This window comes from Stegostoma tigrinum, chromosome 25, assembly GCF_030684315.1.
Source record: "Stegostoma tigrinum isolate sSteTig4 chromosome 25, sSteTig4.hap1, whole genome shotgun sequence".
In the NCBI taxonomy this organism is placed as follows: Eukaryota; Metazoa; Chordata; class Chondrichthyes; order Orectolobiformes; family Stegostomatidae; genus Stegostoma; species Stegostoma tigrinum.
This window is the reverse complement of record NC_081378.1, coordinates 26,822,204-26,848,049: the sequence shown is the minus strand read 5'-3', so window position 1 is coordinate 26,848,049 and position 25,846 is coordinate 26,822,204. Positions and strand designations below refer to the sequence as shown.

Sequence of the window (25,846 nt, the reverse complement as noted above, 5' to 3'; positions counted from 1 at the left end):
CACACAACCTTTTCATAGACTGTTCAGAAACAGTGGAATATCCTAATTCATTGTTCATGAAACAGTTCTGCATGTTTTGTACAACTACATCAGGTTGAGATGACTTTCATGAGTGGGATTTCCATAACATGAATTATATATTTTAGACCTGATAGGGGATGGTCAAAGCTACTGGATTTCTTTGGAGGGATGAGTTATCTGTTTGTGTGTGATCCTAGGAAACATTGAAGGGGGTCAGGTGCCCTTTCAACAAGCTAAGCCCCTCTTTAGGATTGCTAAAAAGTAGATACGAATGTGCATGAAGAGTGCATAACTTCATTGGAACTGTCAAGATAACTATTCTTTAGTAAAGTTATTTTGACCTCCCTCCCATTAAATATTTGAAAAATATTATGGTGCTAAAAATGTCAGAGTCCTATTTTACTCTGACTTTAGTCATAAACCTACAAGATTAGTACGATATAACTGATACAACAATATTTAACTTTCACATAGTGGTGCCTGTCAGTTCATAGACCGAGTGACAGCTCCAAGCGTTTATAAAATCTTTGAAGTGGAACTGTGTATTCAAATCAGAGATAATGGGAACTGCAGATGCTGGAGAATCCAAGATAACAAAGTGTGAAGCTGGATGAACACAGCAGGCCCAGCAGCATCTCAGGAGCACAAAAGCTGACGTTTCGGGCCTAGACCCTTCATCAGAGAGGTGGATGGGGAGAGGGTTCTGAACTAAATAGGGAGAGGGGGGGAGGTGGACCGAAGATGGATAGAGGAGAAGATAGGTGGAGAGGAGTGTATAGGTGGGGAGGGGATAGGTAAGTCCGGGGAGGACGGACAGGTCAAGGAGGCGGGATGAGGTTAGTAGGTGGGAAATGGAGGTGTGGCTTGAGGTGGGAGGAGGGGATAGGTGAGAGGAAGAACAGGTTAGGGAGGTGGGGAAGAGCTGGGCTGGTTTTGGGATGCGGTGGGGGGAGGGGACGAGCGGGGTTGGTTTTGGGGCGCAGTGGGGGAAGGGGAGATTTTGAAGCTTGCGAAGTCCACATTGATACCATTGGGCTGCAGGGTTCCCAAGTGAAATATGAGTTGCTATTCCTGCAACCTTCGGGTGGCATCATTGTGGCGCTGCAGGAGACCCGTGATATACATGTCGTCTGGGGAATGGGAGGGGGAGTTAAAATGGTTCGCGACTGGGAGGTGCAGTTGTTTATTGCGAACTGAGCGGAGGTGTTCTGCAAAGCGGCCCCCAAGCCTCTGCTTGGTTTCCCCAATGTAGAGGAAGCCACACCGGGTACAGTGGATACAGTATACTACATTGGCAGAAGTGCAGGTGAACATCTGCTTAATATGGAAAGTCATCTTGGTGCCTGGGATGGGGGTGAGGGAGGAGGTGTGGGGGCAAGTGTAGCACTTACTGCAGTTGCAGGGGAAAGTGCCGGGTGTGGTGGGGTAGGAGGGGAGTGTGGAGTGGACAAGGGAGTCACGCAGAGATGTTCTTCGGGCGGTTATTGCGGGGGTGGGGTGTGAGGGATATGTTGCGGGAAATGCGGGAGACATGGTCAAGGGCGTTCTCGACCATTGCAGGGTGGAAGTTGCGGTCCTTGAAGAACGCGGCCATCTGGGATGTATGGTAGTGGAATGCCTCATCCTGGGAGCAGATGCGGCCGACGCGAAGGAATTAGGAATAGGGGATGGAATTTTTGCAGGAGGGTGGGTGGGAGGAGCTGTATTCTAGGTAGCTGTGGGAGTCGGTGGGGCTTAGAATCCCCCTCGTCCACACATACCACCCCACCATCCTCTGGATGCAAAGCATCATCCTCCGACACTTCTGCCATCTACAATCCGACCCCACCACCCAAGACATTTTCCCATCCCCACCCTTGTCTGCTTTCCGGAGAGACCACTCTCTCGGTGACTCCCTTGTTCGCTCCACATTCCCCTCCAACCCCACCACACCCGGCACCTTCCCCTGCAACCGCAGGAAGTGCCACACTTGCCCCCACACCTCCTCCCTCACCCCCATCCCAGGCCCCAAGATGACTTTCCATATTAAGCAGATGTTCACCTGCACATCTGCCAATGTGGTATACTGCATCCATTGTACCTGGTGTGGCTGCCTCTACATTGGGGAAACCAAGCGGAGGCTTGGGGACAGCTTTGCAGAACACCTCTGCTCGGTTCACAATAAATAACTGCACCTCCCAGTCGCAAACCATTTCCACTCCCCCTCCCATTCTTTAGATGACATGCCCATCATGGGCCTCCTGCAGTGCCACAATGATGCCACCCGAAGGTTGCAGGAACAGCAACTCATATTCCGCTTGGGAACCCTGCAGCCCAATGGTATCAATGTGGATTTCACAAGCTTCAAAATCTCCCCCTCCCCCCACTGCATCCCACAACCAGCCCAGCTCATCCCTGCCTCCCTAACCTGTTCTTCCTCTCTCCTATCCCCTCCTCCCACCTCAAGCCACACCTCCATTTCCCACCTACTCACCTCATCCCGCCTCCTTGACCTGTCCGTCCTCCCCGGACTTACCTATCCCCTCCCCACCTATACTTTCCTATCCACCTATCTTCTCCTCTATCCATCCTCGGTCCACCTCCCCCTCTCTCCCTATTTATTTCAGAACCCTCTCCCCATCCCCCTCTCTGATGAAGGGTCTGGGCCCGAAACGTCAGCTTTTGTGCCCCTGAGATGCTGCTTGGCCTGCTGTGTTCCTCCAGCTTCGCACTTTGTTATCTGTGTATTCAAATGTTTGTTTTTGCAAGGGAAGTTAAATGTAGTGAATAGACTTCTTTCAATGAGGAGTTTTCTTTTAAATAGCAATTTCATCAATAGATGTAAAATTTTATGTAATTTCAGCATAGGCACATTGGGTCAGACGTGGTAGATATAGATTGAATTGACATGGTTGGTTGAAGGACAAAAAGTGGTGGTTGAGAAGCATGGGTGGGAAGTAATTTAGTATTGAACCTATGAAGAACCTTGGGAGTTAGGTGGAGTATAAGTTGCTGTAGGCAGTGTGGGATGCCATGGGAAATGGATACGGGGCATAGATTCCCCTACCCACGCAGAACGAAATCCCCAACCTTCCCAGACACTTTATTTCCCAGGTAGCTTGTAAATTGTCATGGCGCAGTGCTGCTATCCCAGAAAGAGAAATTTCTGTAAATGTAATTTTGAAACTGTTGCTGGTGGATGAAATTGAAAAGGTTAGAACGTTCCATAGCAACAAATCATGAATTGTGTTAATGTGTGCATTTTTACAGTACATGTTCTTATTTCCCTAAGACAATGTTGATTTTAAGCAGTGTACCTGAGCTGTTCATTTATTTGTCATAATGCATTTTGACTCCTATAATTTATGATGTTGTACTAACAAATTAATCCTTATACTCCTTTTGGATGGCACATTGGAATGAACATTTTGTAAATTATTATAACACTACTAACTCATGACTTTCTTTATTGTTTCATGGGATGTAGGCTGTACTGGCAAACTAAGATTTTGTTGCCCATCTTTAATTATTCTTGAAAATGTGGTAATAATGGCCCTTTTCTCTTTACACATTAAACTGGCATTTGAAGCGACTTCATTGAATTCTGCTTGAGCTATTATATAACAGTTTGGAGGTTTCATCACATATTAGTCACTGGATCAAATTGGTGCACAGAGTTGGTTAGCTGCAAGTTATTAGTTTATGTTTTCCAGATTCGGCATAGCATGATAGAAGGACAAAATGGTGAGAAGACTCTCGACACTCTAATCAAATCCTACGATGAGGTACAGTCTACAACTAGTTATCTCATTGGTCTCTCTTTTTTTTCAAAAAAATTGACAATTAATTGCTTCAAGGAAAGGGTAAGCAATGTTCTTTGTTTCACAATATTTATTGAGACTCAGATGAGAAAATTTACAGAATTAACGGGTCACATTTCACTACATGTATCCAGGATAGGGTTATGTTCCAGGAGTGCTAGAATTGAATAACGTGCTGAAACATGTTTTGCTGTTCCTCTCTAATGATGCAAACAGACTTCATTATACTATCACCCTGCAGTTAGCAATGCTGAAATTTTTTATCTTCTCTTACCCTCTGTTCTGAAGGATTGGTTCTTCCCATGCTACTAGCTCATCAGTCCAGATTTTAATTGCTGATAAAGGAGGCACAAAAAAATCACACACAAGTGACTAAAAAAAATGAAAGGCAGATTAGATCTCACGTGTGGCTGTGTTCAACAATTCTTATGTAAGATCTACTAATTAATATTTTTCAGATAACTGGATATCTGCCTCGATGCATATACTTTGGAATCATTTTTAGTCTTTGAATGTTGATAATTTTAAAATGTAAGAATCCTGCCCGTGAGTCTGACACAATCACAAATGGCTGCAGGCATACGCTACCACTCCTCCACAGCATAAACATATATGCTCCATCAATGCGATACACATGCAAAGCTTACGAGACTGACACTGCCGACAGATACAATCTTGCTCTGCTGAACCACCTAGTTTTCAGTTCTTATAAGATTATGATAAACACATAAGTATTACAGTAATAAAAACTGTTCAGATTGATGGGGATCACATTTGCTACTGAACAAAGTTCTAAAAATGTTACTTTAACATAGGTTTTTGTTCTCGCCACAGTTCCAGTCACAGTTAACCCTTTATTGCCCTTAGCCCTTCAGAGATGCAGGCTTTCAGATGAGATGTGAAACTGGGGTCCCATCTGCCCTTTCAAATGGTCATAAAAGATTGTTTAACACTTTTTTCAAACGAAAAACAGGAGATTTCTACAAGTACCCTGGACAACATTTATGCCACAACTAACATCACTAGAACAAAAATGTATTATTTGGTCATAATCAGATTGCTATTGTGTTACTTTACCACATGCAATGTTACTTTGTAAAAGTGGAACTGGGACATTTCAGAAGTGCGTAATTGACTGGAAAGTATTTTGGGGTATGCTGACCTGTTGAAAGGCACTATGTAAATTGGATATAATAATACAGGCCTCAGAACACACAATGTGCTAAGACACAAAAAGTGATTTGGAACTGTGTTATTAAATAGCCTCCCCTTTTTTTTTTAAGCGGTATATTGACAGAGGGACTCGAACATATACATGGACTCTCGTGAATAGCACAGATTACAGGTAATCTAATATTACATCAGAAAAGAGTCTTCCATTCTATTTACCTGTAATGACTGAGTAATTATTTTTCAAAACATGCTATTCTCTTTGGAAGGAGCACAGTACATATGAACAGAAAAATTAGGGGCAGACTATTCATCTACTTGAGCTGAAACTAAAAATGGCTCACATATGACACCCTTCTGATTAAGGTTATGGCTAAAGCACATTGTTAAAACAGTGTGTAGGGTACATTATTTTTCATTTATGACTGACATGGTTCTACTTAAAGTTGATATTCAAGTCATAACTTTTGGTGACACTTCCTACTTTCTAGAATGTGTTCATGAACAGACAGAATTATATGATAACTAAAACCTGGACTCTGCAATACACTCATTGCAAGGTGCAAAATATTCTAGTTTAATGGAGTACTACACATTGTGCACATGAAATAACCCTGCACAATAAAGCTGAAGGATTGTCCAGTTTCTTTTTAAAATCTTCATAGGGAAAATCAGGCAGAATTCCCACTTCTGACTGCTGTTACCTGAATCAGACTGGAAGCTGTGCATGTGAGATGCTGCTTTAGTTTCAGCTGTGATGGTACTCAATGTCAACCAGCTGTATGGAGGCTGAGGGGTGACCTTATAGAGGTTTATAAAATCATAAGGGACATGGATAGGGTGAATAGCCAAGGACTTTTCTCCAGGGTAGGGGAGTCCAAAACTAGAGGGTATATGTTTAAGGTGAGAGAACAAAGATTTAGAAGGGATTTAGGGGGTAATGTTTTCACGCAGAGGGTGGCGTGTGTATAGAATGAGCTGCCAGAGGAAGTGGTGGAGGCTGGTACAATAATAACATTTAAAAGACATCAGGGTTATGAATACGATGGGTATATGAATAGGAAGTGTTTAGACGGATAGGGGCCAAATGCTGGCAAGAGGGACTAGACTAATTTGGGATATCTGGTCAGCATGGAAGAACTGGACTGAAGTATCTGTTTAAATGCTGTGCACCTTCACAACTCTAAGCTGAAGAATGTCTGATACATGTATCCTCAGCAGGGAGTGAGCCACCTATGCTGAGGTTGGGAGGGGAGATTGCTGATTGGAGAGTGAGAAACTGAAACATAGTTTGTTTTTCTATGAGTTGGACAGTTACACTGCAGCAGAGGTTTCTGGCATCATAAAAATATTTGCTGTTTGGCTGGCCTAATAACTTCCTATGCATGTAGAACAATAAGATCAAGAAAGATTAGGGTATTCTCAAATAAAAGGAAAATATGTAGATGCTGGAAATCTGAAATAAAAACAAGTTACAGGAGAAACTCAGCAAATTTGGGGAGAGAAACAGAGTTAACGTTTACAGTTTGACATGAGTTCTGAAGAAGAATCATACTGGACTTGAAACACCAACTCTGTTTCTCTGTTTACAGATGTTATAGTCTTGCTGAGTTTCTCCAGTACTTGTGGTTTTTATTTTATGTTTAGCATTTTCACTTGTATTACAGAAGCAAAACAATGGGGTGCAGTTTCAGTGAAATAAATAGAGCCTTAGTTATAATGGGAACTGCAGATGCTGGAGAATCCAAGATAATGAAATGTGAGGCTGGATGAACACAGCAGGCCCAGCAGCATCTCAGGAGCACAAAAGCTGACGTTTCGGGCCTAGACCCTTCATCAGAGAGGGGGATGGGGTGAGGATTCTGGAATAAAGAGGGAGAGAGGGGGAGGCGGACCGAAGATGGAGAGAAAAGAAGATAGGTGGAGAGGAGAGTATAGGTGGGGAGGTAGGGAGGGGATAGGTCAGTCCAGGGAAGACGGACAGGTCAAGGAGGTGGGATGAGGTTAGTAGGTAGGAGATGGAGGTGCGGCTTGGTGTGGGAGGAAGGGATGGGTGAGAGGAAGAACAGGTTAGGGAGGCAGAGACAGGTTGGACTGGTTTTGGGATGCAGTGGGTGGAGGGGAAGAGCTGGGCTGGTTGTGAGGTGCAGTGGGGGGAGGGGACGAACTGGGCTGGTTTTGGGATGCGGTGGGGGAAGGGGAGATTTTGAAGCTTGTGAAGCCCACATTGATACCATTAGGCTGCAGGGTTCCCAAGCGGAATATGAGTTGCTGTTCCTGCAACCTTCGGGTGGCATCATTGTGGCACTGCAGGAGGCCCATGATGGACATGTAATCTAAAGAATGGGAGGGGGAGTGGAAATGGTTTGCGACTGGGAGGTGCAGTTGCTTATTGCGAACTGAGCGGAGGTGTTCTGCAAAGCGGTCCCCAAGCCTTAGTTAGACCACATATGGAGTATTGTGTGCAGATTTGATCTCCAAGCTTTGCACAAATAACTCTTGGGGTAGAATTATTGCTCGATGAGTAAAGATTAAACATATGGTGCCTTTATTATCTGGAGTTTCAGAAACGCGAGCGGTGATCTTATTCAAACATTAAATGTTCTTACAGTGCTCAGCAAGGTAGAGGCAGGAAAGATGTCTCTCCTGGCTGGCTGCTTGGAATTGGGAACATGGTCTCCGGGGAAAACTTAGATGATTTACGACTGAGATGAGGAGGAATTTCTTTCCTCACAGGGTGACAAATCTTTGGAATTCTCTTCCACACATTGCGATGGAGTTTCATGTGTTAAGTATATTCAAGACTGAGATTGATAGGTGTTTTTACATTTTAAAGGTACAAAGGGATAAGACAAAAGCGCAGGAAAGTTGTGTTGAGGCAGAAGATCAATTATTATCTCACTGAGTGGTGGAATGGGCTCAGGGGCTTTGAAATCCACTGACCAGGCATTAAAACTATGTGGAAATTTTTTGCAAGATTGCGTCATCCCGTTATTAGTTTTCCCAAGGGATCACCATTTTCTTCTGGACAAGCTAATTTCCAAATTACATTTCAAAGAATCCCTACAGTGTAGAAACAGGCCCTTCAGCCCAACATGTCCACACTGACCATTGGAGCATCCCACCCATACCCATCCCCCATAATCTACACATTCCTGAACACAATGAGCAATTTAGCATGGCCAATCCACCTAGCCTGCACATCTTTGGACTGTGGGATGAAACCCACGCAGAGACAGGCAGAATGTACAAACTCCACACAGACAGTTGCCCAAGGGTGGAATTGAACCTGGTCCCTGACACTGTGAGGCAGCAGTGCTAACCACTGTGTCTCCATGCTTGTTCTGATGTTATACACAGTTTGTGGTTGGAGACAAAAATTTGTGCTTTAGCTTTTGATCCAGCCCACTGTACCTGTACCAGCTTCCAAAGGCCCTAGTAATTATACCTGACCAAATATAGTTGTACTTCTTGCCATCATTTGGACATACTTGATGGTGGTGTACCCTCTACAACTAATCACTGAATATGCTCAAGACAGAGAAAAGACAAAGAAAGTTGATGACAGTGAACCACCCCAACAGCCCTGATCCAGTAGCAGGGGCTGAGACAGAAATCAGAGGGTCTGGTGCAGATTCAGGGCCAGGCTCCTAGCTCCACCTTGAGCACAGAAGTCACCTCCCCTGACATAACAGCCACTCCCATCTCCTGAGCAATGCAGAACCCTCCCATTTCCTGATCCAAACACGGTACCCCTGTCTCTGACCTAAGTGAAGCAACCCTGATGCCTGACCCAAGCACAGCTATCTCATTGCTGACTGTGCCCTGACCCAAAATCATCAGCCTCCATCTCCTGTCCCAGGCACAGCCATCTCCCTCCTTCTCTGTCCCAGACATAAGCATCTCCCCCCTTTATCTATCCCAGACACAGCCACCCCGTCCCCACTTCAGCCCCAGCTGTTAGTTATGATGTTTCCTGCTATCCCAGGCCCTACATACTGCTAGAGATGGCAAATACCACAAGGTACTGATAACGGTCATCTGGGAAAGTACCATATCTTCGAATATTAAACATGGTAAATTGGTGGACTATTGGCAGTATGAAAGAATTCCGCTGGAGCAATTGATGGCAGTGAGCTTACCATTACAGCCAGAACATGTTTTATTCATGAATTGTCTGTTTGATTTATTCTCATCCACCAAATTCCACAGGCTACGTCATTATATCTCTCTGTTTTCCTCAGTTTGGCCCTGGTTCTCCCGCCATACAGTTCCCACTACATCAAAGCCAAACTGGATGAGGTTATCACCCAGGCGAGGCGTAAGTATTGGGAGGGGTGGAAGCTGACATGGTAATGCATGTTGGAAAAGAGCAAAGTATTGATTCTACAAAATCATGAAAAGATCTTAATCTAATATATTCATAGCATTAAATTTAAAGAGGCAGATTCTCAGTTAGATGTCATCATAGTGTAAAGCAATGATTCTAAAGCATCAGAGAGACAAACATGCAAGGATGTAAAACAACTGCATGGTTTGAATCTGTAAGAGTGATCATTTTCTTTCTTTGTCAAAGTTCCATTAATGAATATGCACAATTTCACTTATCATGTAATTTTAGAATCATTGTACAGCTGTACCTTCTGGTTCTATGCATCCATTAAAAGGTCTGTTTATTTCTGGTCATGATTGTTTTATACAATTTTATAATAGTACAAACAATTTGATATTAACATTAGATAGAAAGAAACTTACCGTTGATTTAGCGTTTGGCCCAGATTTTGTGGTAGGAGCAGTAATCAGGCTACAACGCACATTATTTAAAAAGGGTAAATCAGGCAGCAACTTGCAGTATCAGGATATTTGCAGTTAAAAGTGGATATCAATAAGTTTCTGTCAGAGTTGCCCTGCTTCTTGACAAACTTCACTATAACATTGACTCGCGGAGCGATTTATTATTGAACTGAAAAAGAATGTGAAGTCACGCTGCTCAAACACTAGATATTTAGTGAACATTCAGGCGTGAGTCCACTTTTAATGGAGTGCTATGTTTTAAAGTCTTCTGACCACTTACTCCAGCACTGAAAATTTACTTTTACAAATATGGAGTTCCATTCCATTGTGCCTTAATGATTCTTGGCAAGTTCAAAAGAAATTATTCTTTATCTATTTGTTCATTATCTCCCTGATTTACACCTATTTTTCTTTCTCTCTCTATTGTTTCCGATACATCATTTTTAAAAATTGAATTGAGTATTCTAATTTTCACTTCCTGTTTCTGACTGTGTAATGGCACATTTCCGTAAAGATTCATCAGTGTGGTTGAAGAGAGACATAGTTGCCTGCCCTGCACATGCAGGTCACAAATTCCATATCACAAAAACCACAGTGACAACAAATCTGATGGGAAGCACCCAAATAGTTTATGATCAGTTGTAAGCATTATGATTGCTCACAGCTGACCACAAAATCTGGGCCATTTAATTTTGCACAAAAGTTTTTATTCCCTCAGTTAAGGTTCTTTTCAAAAGTGAATGGGATTTGCATCTGAATAAACTTAGCCGAGGAAATACAGAAGTAATACAAGTCTCATCCACCAGCCTTCTTTGTGCTAGTTTTTCCTGTTCTGTCTCACAACAGAAATCATTATTGCATTTTACCAATTTAAAAACTGTCTAAACATTTAAAATAAAATGCCAATATATGTGATTTCCAAACCTGTTAATGACTTGGCTGGCATTGTCTTAAGCATGTGCTAATAATGCAAACCTTTTATACCCATTATTTGGTATAGCATGCCATTTAGTCTTATTTTCTGAAGGCATCTTAACATTCTGCTTGGTCAAACAATAGACTCTGGCATTTTCAGCATATATGAGCAGTAAAACATTGTAGTTATAGGGCATCCAAAATTTAGCTTAGAAAGATTGAGTAAAATTATTCTACTGTTACCTTTTGGGCCATGCATTTTCCTGTGCTGTATCTGTACACTATAAAGTTAGCAAATAGTATGTCATGCAGGTAAGACATGGCTATTAACTGACCCATCTTTATTTAATATACAAGAAGCTTATAAGATAATCACAAATTTGAGAATTTCAAACATTCTCACCAGTCCTTTGTGTGCTACATGCCTCTTCTTTAATCTACCTCCAACATGCTTTCATAAAAGGTGCACACAGACAAAGGTTAGATCCATCGGCCCAAAAAATGTATACGTTTCATTGCTGACCACAGAAGCCAGACTGAAGAAAGAAAGTAAATTGTTTTAAAGTCACAAAGAAATAATTCAGTTTATTCTGTACATTTGTGTCATTATGTTAAATGTTTGAATATCTCCAGGGAGTGTCTTGTAGAGAGGATACATTAATGGCATTGATGTGGAGGTGCTGGTGTTGGACTGGGGTGGACAAAGTCAGAAGTCACATGACACCAGGTTATGGCCGAACAGGTTGAAGGGGCTACGCTCTGAAAGCTTTTGATTTCAAATAAACCTGTTGGACTATAACCTGGTGTTGTGTGACTTCAGACTCAATGGCATTGGACTAAGTCTGTGTTCTTGTCATGAAATTTTTGAAATTCAGTCTGATTTCCACATTGCCTTGAGTCAAGATTATTATCTGCTGGTTATGTTGAAACATAATTGCTCTATGCCATTGAAGAGAAAGATGGGGAATTTACGGGGGGAAAAATGTAACTTAAGTTTGTTCATTCAGAAACATACAAGATAGGAGCAAGAGAAGGCATTTTGGTCCTTTGAGGCCTGTTCTGCCATTCTTTATGATCATGGTTGATCATCCTGTTCTTGCTTTCTCTGCATTACTTTTAGGGTCAATTTTGTGCATACCATAATGGATGATGGGCCAGATACTTTTGTGTTTCATTCTGGAAGTGCACAGTTTAGGGGAGGCGATGGTCTAGTGGTACTATTGCTAGACTGTTAATCCAGAGACCCAGATATTGTTCAGGGAACTGGGTTCAAATCCTGCCATGGCAGTTGGTGGAATTTGAATTCAATAAGTATCCGGAATTAAGGGTCTAATGATAACCATTGTTGATTGTTGGAAAAACCCATCTGGTTCACTAATATCTTTAGGGAAGGAAACTGCCACCCTTACCTGGTCTGGTCTACATGTGACTCCAGACTCACAGCAATATGGTTGACTTGTAGCCACCCTCTGGACAGTTAGGGATGGGCAATAAATGCTGCCCAGCCAGTTACGCCCTCATTCTTTGAATGAATAAAGAAATTGCCATGTAGGTTCACTATTTGTAGGACCACAAATGCATAAATCAGCGAATATAACTTTTGCCAAAAATATTAGATCTAGTTGTAATGGGTTATTTAATTAATGTTCCTTGCAGCAGGAGTAGAGGCCGCTCAAAGAAAGGCCATAATACATTTTATCGATGTGGGTTTAACAAAAGCAGGTGCATTCTTCCTGAATAAATTCTGGTGCAACGCCAGTGTTTCTTGAGTCACACTTTTACCCCCTCACTCATCATTGCTCCCTTCCCTCCCTGACTGTGCCAGTAAGACCAACACTCTGGATAACTCTGTGTGTTAAGTGTCCTACTGAAAATCTGCAACCTGGTGATTGTTTTGTGATCACAGCCCAAGAGCAAAACTTAAATGAACCTTCAGAAACAAATTTAGTTTGGGCTGCAAGTTGAATGTCTCCCATTCTTTAAATTTAAGGTCCTATATTCTTATTACTTGCTATTTAACAGTAACAAAGTAATAATCTGTAGCCTAAGGCTAGATTTAATTTGCACCAAGTTAACTAAATTTCCCCTTCAGCTGTTCTTCATCTGTTTGGGCTGTGCGCTTCTCTTAGTTAAGAGGACAGCCAAACTAATCTGTGGGCTTGACAGTTGTTGCTCTGGTCATGCCTGGGAACTAGTCTGCTTTGCATTAGTACTTCCTTTATTATAAGTATGAATGCTATAGTTGTGAGTGTTAATAAGCTCAGTGGCCTGGACAGCTGGTTTGCAATGTGGAGTAATGGCAACAGCATGGATTCAATTTCCACATCGGCTGTGGTTCTCATGAAGGCCTCCCCTTCTCAACCTCTCCCCTCGCCTGAGGCTTGGTGAACTCCAGGTTAAATTGTCCGTTAATGAGAGAGCAGCCGTATGGGTTCGGTTGGACAGTGGTGATTTTACCCGCTACATTCACATTTTGGTAATTGTATAGTTCAGAAGAGTGATCAGATGTAGTTCAATCTGTAACTCCCTCGGAGATTGTGGCTTCATGCTTTGACCTCTTCACTGTATGGGCCTTAATGCTTGGTTGTAAAATTGCAAAGAGCTAGGTTTTAATTTGATGCTTTTGGTCTCTAAGCCCATGGAAAGAATATTGGCCATTATCTAAGGAAACAGGGGTTTTCTAAAACATTGAAATCTGAAAATAATAACATAATATGTACTGATGAGGAGGGATGTACAGCATACGCTCAGCACTTCCTGTTGTTTCCTCCTTATCTCAAACCATTTCTTATTTTTATTGAGGAGTATTCAGGGAATACAAAGGCCCTTCACTTCTCAAGGGGTTACAAAGCTTCTTGTTATATTTAGCACAATGCATGCTATTACCTGAACCCAGACCCTTATTTATAACCAGACTTGTATTATCTCTGTGTTTACATATGTAGATTGCTTAGTAAACAGACCTTTAAATGATACAGCTTCTCGAAGGCAGCATTAATGGTGATCACATACAGTTTTCAGTCTCCAAGCGAGTGTGTCTTTTTCAGACTTCTACTGTGCATTAAGTTTCCCAGTATAGCACAATATTTTTATTCAAGCACCCATTGAATAAAATATTGTTTATAATCCCTTCTACTTGACCCTTTTTCCTGTTCCCTGCTTTCTCTTTCTGATGGATTCTGACAGCCAAACGCAAGGGCAAGTATCCTTTTGTTGGTCAATTTCCTTGTTGTCTTGTCTTTAGATTATACTGAATGCACTAGTGCTCCTATCCCTATCAAATATTCTTCTGTGTTTATTGTATCTGATCTATATCTATTAGCTCTTGGTGTCCATTACCATTACATTAATAGCTTTAGCATGTTTTTTTTTACATGAATTACTGCCTGCTGCCTGTGTATTTTCTATAATGCGGCTCTTTGTGAAAAAAAATTAGTTGGTGATAAATTATTTTTGCTATTTTGGTAAGAGAAATTCAATTCAAACTTTTCCATGTCAAGTTCTGGCTATCTAAGAGACACAAACAGACGTTATAATGAACATTTAACAATTGTTTCTTTTCAGACTTAGAATCAATACTGCCCGATAACTTCGACACAACAGGATATGTATTTGTCGCCCCAAGGTAGCTCCGTTTAATGATTTGTTGTAAGAGCGCATGTAAAGCATGGCTGTTTTTGGAAGGAGGGTCTTTGATTTGCTATGACTTGCAAGCTTCTGGCACTAGGGATAAAAACACTTTCAGAGGTGTCCAGATTGGTGTCAACTTTGGGAAATCTCTGGATTTTGGACTGGATTTTAAAAAGCTGAAGTTGGCCTGTGGTAAAGAGCTTCCTTTTCTGATGCACTTCTCATCTGACCCATTTCAGCTGCATTAAACAGGTTTACATCCTAAGTACATTTCTCATAGGCAATGAGTATTTTCTTAGCTATTCACGGATTTCTCAATGTTGACCGCATTCCCACTTATAATCATTTTGAGAAACAACAATGTCTTGATGGCATGGGAACTATTTAAAATGTGCAGTGATCTTGAATACCCTAATTTGAGTTGATCCACATATATTGATTGAATTAAAAATGGTCCCTGAATATTGATTAATAGGTTGAGGTCATACGTTCATAGTATTTTTTTAGACACTGATGTACCAATACAAAAGAGACTTGTTGTAAATTAAAGTCCTAGCATCACTCTTAGTTTTAGTGAACATTTCAATGAAGTGCAGAATTTTTTAAAAGCGCAAAAAATGCAAACAGGAATAAATTTTTAAAAAGAAATATTTAAAACTGAGAAATAAATCTAAATTTAAATTCAAGAGCAGTTAGTAAAAAAGGAGAACTAAAAATTATCTTTGAAGAATATTCAGGTGTCATTTAAAAATTGACAGCTGCCTGAGAGTCTAGAATGTTCATTCACAATCTGCATTTTGAGAGTAAACAATACCTGGCCACAGTCACTTAAAATTACCACGTCAATCTCTCAATACTTGGCTAGTTGAAACCTGAAACTTAGAAAGGTTACTGTTACAACTGGAACATTCATCACAATTTGACAGAATCAGAAGGAGCTGTTGTGGTGTGATGGTAGTATCCTTACCTCTGAGTCAGGAGGCTGAGGTACAAGCCTCACCTGCTCCCGATGGAAGTTGGAACATCTCTGAACTGTTATGATCTGCCTGTACTGCAGGCAAAAAAACTTTTCACTCTACTTAGGTACATGTGACCACAATAAATCAAATCAAATCAAAACAGGTTGATGAGAAAATATCTGCAGAATCAGCAGTGTGCATAAAGCCATTAATGTGACAACTCTACTTCCCTGAAGTAAAATACATTGTAGCATAATTGAGGTTCGTCCACAACAAAACGAGCGCTAATTTTTATATATGTTAGAAATGAATTTGCTTCAAGACACATCTGGAACAAATTTCCATAACTATTGATATTTAAACTGCACAACTGCTGAAACAAAGTATTTAAATTGACAGCACATGAGCCTCTACAACCACACAAAAATATGAATTACGTTCTCAAATGTCGTTTATAGAATAAAATCCTTTATCACTTAGTCTAAATGTATTCAATTTCTAATTTGCAGCAGAACTAGCCCCTAGATCAGAAAGGGCATTACACTGTGCAGCAGATGGAATAAAAATGAGTATTTAGGCATGAGAAAGGCATTTTTGAAAACCCTGCTATTAATTTCTATTATTTCAGGCTCCTGTATAATTTCTCTATACTTTGGAGTAAACAAGAAATAGAATGGATTTGTTGTTGGAGTGTACTGTAATACAGTAGCTGTCATCTTGGCAGATTTTACATATTGGCTTCCATTCTGGAAATATGCTCTGTCTATTATTCAATATTAGCTGTCTGAGATGTTAAATGGAAACTTCACTTAACTTTTAGCTCTCACAAAACAAATTAATTCTTGGCAGAGATAATTAGGGCTCTTATTTCAGTCAAATGAGTCAGTTTGCTACACATACAAGCCAAAACGATCCTGGTCCTCTTCTCAGCTGTGTTGAATCAACTGATCCTTGCTCCTGTTTGGCTGCACCAACCAATACCTATTGCTGACTAAGAATGGGGAGAATAGGCCAGCTCCAGTCCATTACCAAGTTTCCTTCTTGGAAATCAGTACAAATGGATGAGGACAACGTTGACCAGACTGTTCTACTCTCAGTGAATGATGCATTGAGTACCTAGCTTCAAATATGGAGTGACCCCTTGGATAAGATATTTACTACTGATTGTCATGGCCCTGCAATTGAAAGTAGGAAATTAGGAAAGGAAGGGAGCTGAAGTGGGATGGAAAATGTAAATTTTGAAAATAAATGTATTTTAGTTATAGTCATGACTACATTATCACATAAGACAGAAAGACTCAAGGAATTTCAGCATTAAATAAAAATAAGCACGGATGTAAAATTGAAAGAAGCGAGTAGATTTTCCTCTGATGTACTTAATTTTGGCTAGTTGGCAAGTTGGAAATTTCTAAGTGCAGTTGGCACCTTTCAAATCCAGCCTTGATGGTGTTGTTCTGCAGTCAGTGCTGTTTACATGGTTTGCAGGTTGCTGTGCTCTGTGTGCTGTGGTGTGTAGAGCCAATTCCTCTTCCCGAGTGTTGCTGCCACTGTCCGGTTGTACATTTTCTTCTCGTAGTGACCATGTTTGTTTACATACAGGAAGGCTGTTATAGGGTGAATGTGTTAACAATGCCTTTCAGGGAATACTGCAATGGGCTGACTCCTTCAAGCAACAATACATCATTCCTTGAGAACTTTATTAATATTATTGACCGGCAAACTCCAAATTCTCCGGAATGTAAGTACCATTCTCCATTGTCTGTGGTATATAACATTTCAAATCTTTAACGCTCTTTTGTGAAAAATTGAAAAGAAGTTGCCAAAGAATCAAAACCTTTGCTGTAAGGTCACAGTGAGTGAAACGATGAAGGGAGAAAATGGTTAACAAAATTATAGTGAGGCAAAACTGAGCCTAGGTTTAGCAGCAAGCTGAGGAGGGAGAAAGATGATAACCAGTTTCCTTTATTTTCAGCAGAGGAACCAGAGCTGGCTCATAATTTCATGCATAACAGCAAGCAATGGATTACTTTCTTTGTTGTAGATTTTTGGATTGGAAATGCATAGGTATATATAGATGACATCTTGCAACTATTTAAAGAATGAACCAGCTAATTGAATTCAGAAAGCTCACTGCATGTTGCACAAAGCAGATAGATACCATTATGTTAGGCAGGTAATCCTGCCTGAAACTCAGGCATGGAAGAACAAATCCTTTTGAATTATGATAGAGCATTGATTCTGAAGGAATATTCACTCCAGACTCCTGACATATTAGTTTGATTCTACCTCATTAATATATACTTGGAATTCTAACAAAAAAATGTCCTAGCCTGCAGTGCTAACGTAGCAGAATTGGACATAATGGCCCCACCTTTCACTGCAGCACCAGGAGCGAGTGATGAGATACTTCCTGGTTTCACAAGCTGGACCTGAAGAAACATTGGCCAAATGGACAGATATTCATTCCAGGGTGACAGAGTTCTTTGGTTGGTGGACTAGGCAATATCGAAATGAGAGCAGAGGCTGCTGGCTACAAGTGTGAGCTGAGTGCAAGACCTGCCTCCCAGCACTGGCACTGTATTGCAGTTTCATAAGCAATAAATTAAACCAAAAGCATCCCTCTAACCTTCACTCATCCCATCCTATTCACTCTCCACAAATTCCACATGCCCCATCCTTGCAATCCCTATTATCTTGATGTCCATCTACCCTGCCTCCAAGCCTGTCAAATCCCTGAAGCCAATTCCTTACCCTCAGTGCTGGTATCTGACATGATCAAACCTCAGGGGCCACGTTGACATCATTGTGTATTTATTAATGTCATTGCTGTGAACAAATACATTCAGCACACCAATTTACCTTAAGCCAATCCCCCATGAAAACAAGCATTTGTATTCAAAGTTGTTTGATAATGTTGACAATTCTTTGACAACTTTGGCAGCTCCAAGACGTTTATACACATGTTCAACACATTCTTGACTACTTCTTCTGCCTCTTGCAACCCCAAGAGGCATAACAACCCCCTTCACCCAGAGCACCTCATCATTCCCCTGCCCACCCCTACTCCTAAAGTCACAGGACAGTATCCAAAGGGGTTTCACTGATATAGTTGTCATTTGTTGTGTGCAGTCCACGAACCTGACAACAAGTGAACCAAAATCGGATTTGAGTTGGAACAGCCATCTCCAGGAATCCAGCCGTGAAGCATAGGATGCCCAGAAGCCCACCGCTGCAAAATTGGAAATGAGGACTTCTGATTCTTGGGGATTGTCAGTGTTTTTGTCATGGTGGAGAGGTTATCAGACGTGGTGAGAGTCTTAGCCAGTGTTGCCAATCATTTTCAATACTCCTCATGGAAATGATATTCATTAAAGCAATTCTTCAGAATCAGTTGATAGAAAATGAGATGTAAAATGCCACTTTGGAAAATTATATTGTATTTAGTTTCCTGGAATTGTACCTTTAAACAAAATAGCTTCCCTTGATTGAAGGGCATCTAAAAATTGGTCTGTATTGATAAACTGCATTCAAATTTCAGCTAGTCAGAGATAGCCCTTCACTTAAGAATTTTTTAATGTTTTCTTTATCGGCACAATTCCAGGAAAATCAGTCAAAAAACAAATTTTCCAAAGTGGCACTTTACATCTCAGCATATTTTCTATCATCTGGCTGTGAAGAATTGCTTTAATGAATGTCATTCCTGCAAGGAGCATTTATAAAGAGTAGTAACACTGACCAAGGCTTTCACCACATCTGATAATCTCAGAGAAATTATTATAATCATTGCAGACAGTTATGCTGACTTGCACCTTTGTAATTTGGTCATCTGGCTATACCTCTTCGCTGAGAAATAGATTGCTTTTGCAAATGTTTGCATGTAAAATTAGCTGCCTGCAGTTAAAATCGTAGCTTAGGCTGTCAGATACAAGGAGAAGGGAATTTTCATTGAATGAAGGACACAGTCCAAGATTTTCCAAATGTGTTTGTTTTAAAAATTCTTGAAATTAAGCATTACTAACATGGCCAATGCTTACTGTTCACTGCTAATTTCCCATGAAAAGATAATGATGGGCTGTCTTCTTAAACCACTCCAATCTGTATGATGGACTGCTGCTGTGAGGACTAAGATGAGAAACTTCTGTCCTCTAAAGGTTACGAATCTATTGAACTCTCACTCCAAACTGCTGAGGGCAGTGAGTTGATCAGAATATTCAAGACTGAGATTGTTAGATTTCTTGACACTAAGGGAATTAAGTGAGGTGAAAATTGGGCAGAAAGGTAGAGTTCATGTCGTAACAATTTCAATGAATTGTGAAGCATCCTTGATCAGTTGGAAGGCCTACTCTTGCTCATGATTCTTATGTTGGGAATTCTGAGCTTAATGCCCAGCAATATTGAAGAAACTGTAATATGTAGCCAATTCAACATTGTGTGTAAATGAGTAAGTGACGTAGAGTTGATGGTGTTTGCATGCAACTCCCAACCTTGTCTTTCTAGTTTCTAGTGCAGATTACAAATGTACGTTCTGCTTATAAGGAGTTACAGTACAGGTAAGTTTCTGTATCTTATGAGTCATACATGCAGTAATAAAGGCGTGGGTATATACAATAATGGTTAGCTGCCGAAGTGGACTGCCTTATCTTGGACAACATTTAAAGCTTTTACCTTGCTTGGGTTATAGAATATGTTACAGGTTTCAGAATATCTTATTGTGCCAGCATCAAATTAACACCCAGTTAAAGTGTCTGGCTAGATTGGACCATACCTTGAATCCACCTAGGAATATCAGATATCCTTTAAAGATTGGACGATTGGCATCAAATACGTTGAAAAAATTTCTTCCAGACATACCTTTGATATTTAAAAATAGTGTTTAAAAAAATTTTCCAAAGCCTGTGTATGTTGGACATCAGAACATAAGAACTCAGAGCAGGCGTAGGCAATTCGGCCCCTCAGAATCATGACTGCTGTCATCTCAGCTTCAACTCACTTTCCTTGACTACTCTCCTTCAACCATTACTAATGAAAAATCTACCTATCATCTCCTTATATTTCCTCAATGTACTGACATCCACTGTACTCTGTGTGGGTATGCTGAGGTTGTACAGGATGTTGATGAGGCCTCTTCTGGAATACTGTGTCCGGTTCTGCTTTCGCTGCCATAGGATGGATACTGTTAAGCTGGAGAGGGGTTTAGAAAAGAAATACAAAGATATTTCTGGGAATGGAGAATTTGAGTTATAAAAATAGGCTGGATAGGCTGGCGCTTTTCCTACTGGAGAGTAGAAGCTTGAGGAATGTCCATATACAGGTTTATAAAATCAGAAAGGGAACAGATAAAGTGAATAGTAGGGGTCCTTTCCCCGGGTTGGAGATGTTCACAAATAGGAGGCATATTTTTAGGGTGAGAAGAGAAAGTTTTCAAAAGGACATAAGGGGCAACTTTTTTTTTTACACAGAACGTGGTTCATGTGTGGAATGAACTGCCAGAGGAAGTGGTGGATGCAGGTACAGTTACAACATTTAAAAGACATCTCAATAAGAACATAAGAACTAGGAGCAGGAGTAGGCCATCTGGCCCCTCGAGCCTGCCCCACCATTGAATAGGATCATGGCTGATCTTTTTGATCCACTTACCCGCCCACTCACCATAACCCTTAATTCCTTTACTGTTCAAAAATTTATCCAGCCTTGTGTTAAAAACATTCAGCGAGGTAGCTTCAACCGCTTCACTGGGCAGGGAATTCCACAGATTCACATTTGGGTGAAGAAGTTCCTCCTGACCTCAGTCCTACATCTGCTTCCCTTTATTTTGAAGCAATGCCCTCTCATCTTAGTTTCACCTGCTAGTGGAAACAACCTCCCTGCCTCCACTTTATCCATTCCCTTCATAATCTTTTATACGTTTCTATAAGATCTCCCCTCATTCTTCTGAATTCCAATGAGTATAATCCCAGTCTACTCAGTCTGTCCTCATAATCCAATCCTCTCAACTCTGGAATCAACCGAGTGAATCTCCTCTGCACCCCCTCCAGTGCTAGAATATCTCTTCTCAAGCAAGGAGACCAAAACTGCACACAGTACTCCAGGTGTGGCCTTACCAGGACCCTATACAGCTGCAGCATAGCCTCCCTGATTTTAAACTCCATCCCCCTAGCAATGGCAGACAAAATTCCATTTGCCTTTTTAATTATCTACTGCACCTGCAATCCTACTTTTAGTCATTCATGCGCAAGGACACCTGCCAAATTACTTACTCTGCAATTCAGCCAGAAACACATTCAAATCCCTCTGCTCCAAAAGAATCTAAAGTTTCACTCCACTTCGATATTATGTTGACTTTCTACTCTTCTGACCAAAATGAATAACTTCTCACTTATCCACATTAAACTCTATCTGCCTAGCCTATCCATATCCATTTACAAATTCCCTATTTCTTTACTGCAGTTTATCTTCCCATCTATTTTAGTGTCATCTGCAAATTTGGCTACAAGGCCCTTTATCCCCCCATCCAGGTCATTTGTATAGATTACACATAGTTGGGGCCCAAGGACTGAACCCTGCAGCACCCCTTAATTGTATCTTGCCAACCACAGGGACCCATTTATCCTGACTCTCTGCTTCCTGTTGGTTAGCCAATCATCTATCCAAACTAATAAATTAACCCTAACCCCATGTGATCCAACTTGGTGTAATAACCTTTTGTGCAGCATCAAACCAAATCCTTTCTGGAAATCCAGATATATCACATTCACGGGCTCTCCCTTATCCACTTTGCTTGTACAACTTCGAAGAACTCTAGCCAATTAGTCAAACTCACTTCACCCTTCATATAGCAATGCAGACTTTGCTGGGTTGCGTTTTGACTTTCGAAATTTCCTGTTATTACTTCCTTATGGTTTCCAATAATTTCCCCATGACATGTGTTAAACTAACTGGTTTCTGCCTCTTTCCTTTTTGAGTAATGTTAGCATTTTCTAATCCACTGATGTTTTTCCTTCATCAAGGGAATTTTGGAATATTATAACCAAGTGATCCACTATCTCTGCTGTCACTTCCTTTAAGATCCTGTTAAACTGTTGTATAAATAAAACATCCTGTGTGGTCTGATTTCCTGAAATGCAGTCTGCACTATATTCCAAAGTGTCATGTCTCTTTCAGTAGTCAGTTGCATGAGGCCTAATGTTTATGCTTCCTATTAAAGGTCAGTTCAGTCTGTAATTTTGGATAATGAGTGCTACTCAAATCAAATTAAGACTTTGTGAATATGATGGAACTGCAGATAAAACTGCAAGCGATTTTTTAATAAATATTTCATTTTGATGTTATGTCGAAAGCCTCCATATAAATGTGAGACATTTTTATTTGCTTTTAGATTATTTAAATAAAATCTAAGGTAGAATTTGAAGTGATATAAAACAGAGAAATTCTGTTAAGATAAATACTAAATAATTGAAAACATGGAATTCATTTTATTGCTTCTGCAGCTTTGCTTATTATTCAACATATAGAAAAAGCCATTACTTTCATCAAAGATACAGCAGTCTGGGTTAGTGTAATGCGACTCACTGGAGTAACTGGGAGGGGAAGTGAGAGAGAATTCAGTGGAACACTGAGACATAGGTCCGGGATAGAACAGGAAATGAAGCAACTCAGCTGCAGACAAAGAAATACTGAACTGAGTAAAACTGACCTTGGGACAATGTTTTGTTTGCTCTGACTTGCTCATTTTTTTTATAGTGTTAAATTGAAAACATCACTTGTGGTCTGCTACATCACTGTTCTTTGAAGTATTGACCTTAATCCTAATATTTCTTTCCCTTCGAACCACTGGATTAGGCATTTCCTCCACATAAGTGAAATTAGCATGAGTGATACATACCATCACCAAGGCATTTCACACTGTTCCTCTTCATTGAGAATATAGGATGGTACTTTCACATTTTGATATTAAGAAAAATGTTGCTCCTTCTGACTGTGCGAACATGTACCCAAGGAAACAAGTTGGTTACAATGAATAATGGGAACTCAGCTATGGATGTCCAAGCTCATGTAACCCAGTGAAAATGTAGCCCTATTTGGACACAACTCTCTTGATCAATGGCGGACAAATCTGGAGTAACCTTGTGCAGGCAAACTGACCACAGTAGTATGTTCCTCCTATGCTGCAACTCACATTAGGAGATTTGCTGTCATGTTATGTCACGTCCATCTGTCTTGTGCCATCTTTATTCCCCTAGCGTAGCTTGTATGCAACTCTATGGCATCCTTTATGCTGTTGTTTTTCAGTTATGATCAAATTGCTGAAATGCAGATACTTTTCCTGATGTTACTTTTTTGAGATTTTGCTCTTGCAATTTTAAGTGCCTGTTCATTTGTCATGTGATCCTTGTATGGAACTTTCAGTATACAGCTTAGCAGCTACATTTCTAAGAGATAGTAGGAATTGCCGATGCTGGAGAATCTGAGATAACACGGTTTTGAGCTGGGTGAACACAACAGGCCAAGCAGCATCAGAGCAGCAGGAAAGCTTGACAATTCGGGTCGGGACCCAGAAATCTGAAGAAGGGCCCCGACCCAAATTGTCAAGCTTTCCTGCTGCTCTGATGCTGCTTGGCCTGTTGTGTTCATCCAGCTCTACATCGTGTTATCTCAGCTACATTTCTGAGATCTGTTACAGTATAGCTCAGAAGATGTAGAATTTGAGTTAACAATATGGCAGTGAGATAGAAATTGAAAGCCATATCAAAGCATTGCAAAAATCTTGAAGAAGGCACTTACAAAATGGGGCTAATCGAACCAAATAAGTTGCAAATTGATGTAAATAAAGTAAACCTAAATATAACACGGTTTGCAACCAGAAAGGGTATCAATGAAATGAGTATTTGGAAAGACTGATTAATGTTGAGAATAATGAGCTGTATTTTGTTGGCCCCTGACGGGTGGGTTTTTGAGGTGGGTAGGGCTATATAAAATATGATAAGGGCATGCCACTTTTCTGTTTGCCCCAACCCAGTCCCCATAAAGCGGTAGACTAATTAGTTCCCTTAAGTTGACAGTCCATCTGAAATTTTTTGACAGATAATTAATAAACACTTGAGTTTGCACAAAGCCAATTGATCTATGCATTACAGCTCTCATACTGTGATAAGGTCGATGTGGGCAGAAGGGCAAGAGTGAGAAGGCCATTTATTAAGCAGCTTAGTGGAAAAGGTTCAATGGGTGTTCAGTGTGCATCACCTTCATCTACCTCACACAAATTTGTAACTCCACTTTGTTCATTCTGACCTAGTCTCCAAAACCTGAACCCTCCCTCAGATCCCATTCATTCTCCATCCAAAACCCCAGATTAACCTGGGTTTGGACACTAGGGCTGTCTTCATTCTGTAGTCTACTTGCAGTCTGAGCAGTGGTCAGCATGTGGTTCTGGTGCTGATGGGAATTCAATTAGCCAGTAGCTCTCAAGGGCAGATTTTCCTCCCACCAAGGGGCAGACTTATTAAAAAATCAGTGACCTTTCATTGGACATTTGCAAAGAGGGACAGTGAGCATTTGCAGTCCACAGCGTGGCCACCTCTGTGAAATTGTGCAAGCGATGGGTCAAAATGTAGGTGCTTCTTCAGAAATTGGGAAGATTTACATTTTGATCGTAACTTTCATAATCTCAGGAGTTGCCAAAGCAATTTACAATCAAGGAAATACTTCTCTTCGAGAAAGTGTGATCACTGTTGTAATGTGGGAAATTGAATGCTGTGAGGAGAGAGTTAATGTTTTGGAAGAAGGTCTGCTGGTGAGTCAAATGATCTTTTCATATTTCTAAATACGCAGTAGGCTTTCCATTACTTGTGGAGTAATTTTCCCAGGAGGACGTGGGCCTGGCTTCATTCAGGAAAGTAAACTCCCTAAAAATGATATCTGGTCAGGATCCTGACATCATCCCATCCTCTTCTGGGCTTCGCTTGGGTAGAGTTGAAGGCTAGTGGGGAGCTTATTTGTGTGACTTTCCTTAATAATGGGATGTGCTTATTTAATGAGAAATTGTTCTCATTTGGGGAGAAGAGCTATATTTCTCCAGCTGACTCCAGTGCAGCCTGAACTGATCTGCAATATCCATACTTTACAACGTAACATGGTATTACATCAGGGTAAATAAATAACTCTATGAATGGATTTTGGAGCCACTTAATTACCATAAATGAAATTTAAATTTCTCAGAAGAACACAAAACAGAATTAATGTTATGCAGCGATATTAGAGTTCAAGTTTGTTTCAAGGCAGTTGTTGAAACTGGATGTATGAATGCATGAAGTAGGAGCAGAAGTAGACCATTCATCCCCTCAAACCTGATCTACCATTCATTATGTCAAAACTCCCACTGGAAATGAAATTGTACACAGGATATTCAGTATGGAAAGAGGCCACTTAGCCCAAACAGTCCATGATGCATTTATGCACTGCTTGAGCCTTCTCCCGTCTTTGCTCACCCAAATCTTCATTACCACTCTGCATTTCTGACTCATCATGGGCTTATCTAAATTCCCCTTAATGCATCTATGT

At 40.7% G+C, this 25,846-nt stretch overlaps 1 protein-coding gene across 10 annotated transcripts in view; it reads left to right on the top strand.

Moving 5' to 3' along the window:
- The window catches only part of LOC125463260 (voltage-dependent calcium channel subunit alpha-2/delta-1), a 617,517-nt gene that overhangs the window by 509,490 nt on the left and 82,181 nt on the right, over nucleotides 1-25,846 (top strand). For all 10 annotated transcript variants that reach the window (XM_059654605.1, XM_059654607.1, XM_048554305.2 and 7 more), the window contains 5 exons: nucleotides 3,714-3,785; nucleotides 5,105-5,166; nucleotides 9,236-9,312; nucleotides 14,265-14,325; nucleotides 16,930-17,027. In XM_059654605.1, the coding sequence (XP_059510588.1) occupies nucleotides 3,714-3,785; nucleotides 5,105-5,166; nucleotides 9,236-9,312; nucleotides 14,265-14,325; nucleotides 16,930-17,027 (370 nt within the window). The remainder of the gene's footprint in view (nucleotides 1-3,713; nucleotides 3,786-5,104; nucleotides 5,167-9,235; nucleotides 9,313-14,264; nucleotides 14,326-16,929; nucleotides 17,028-25,846) is intronic.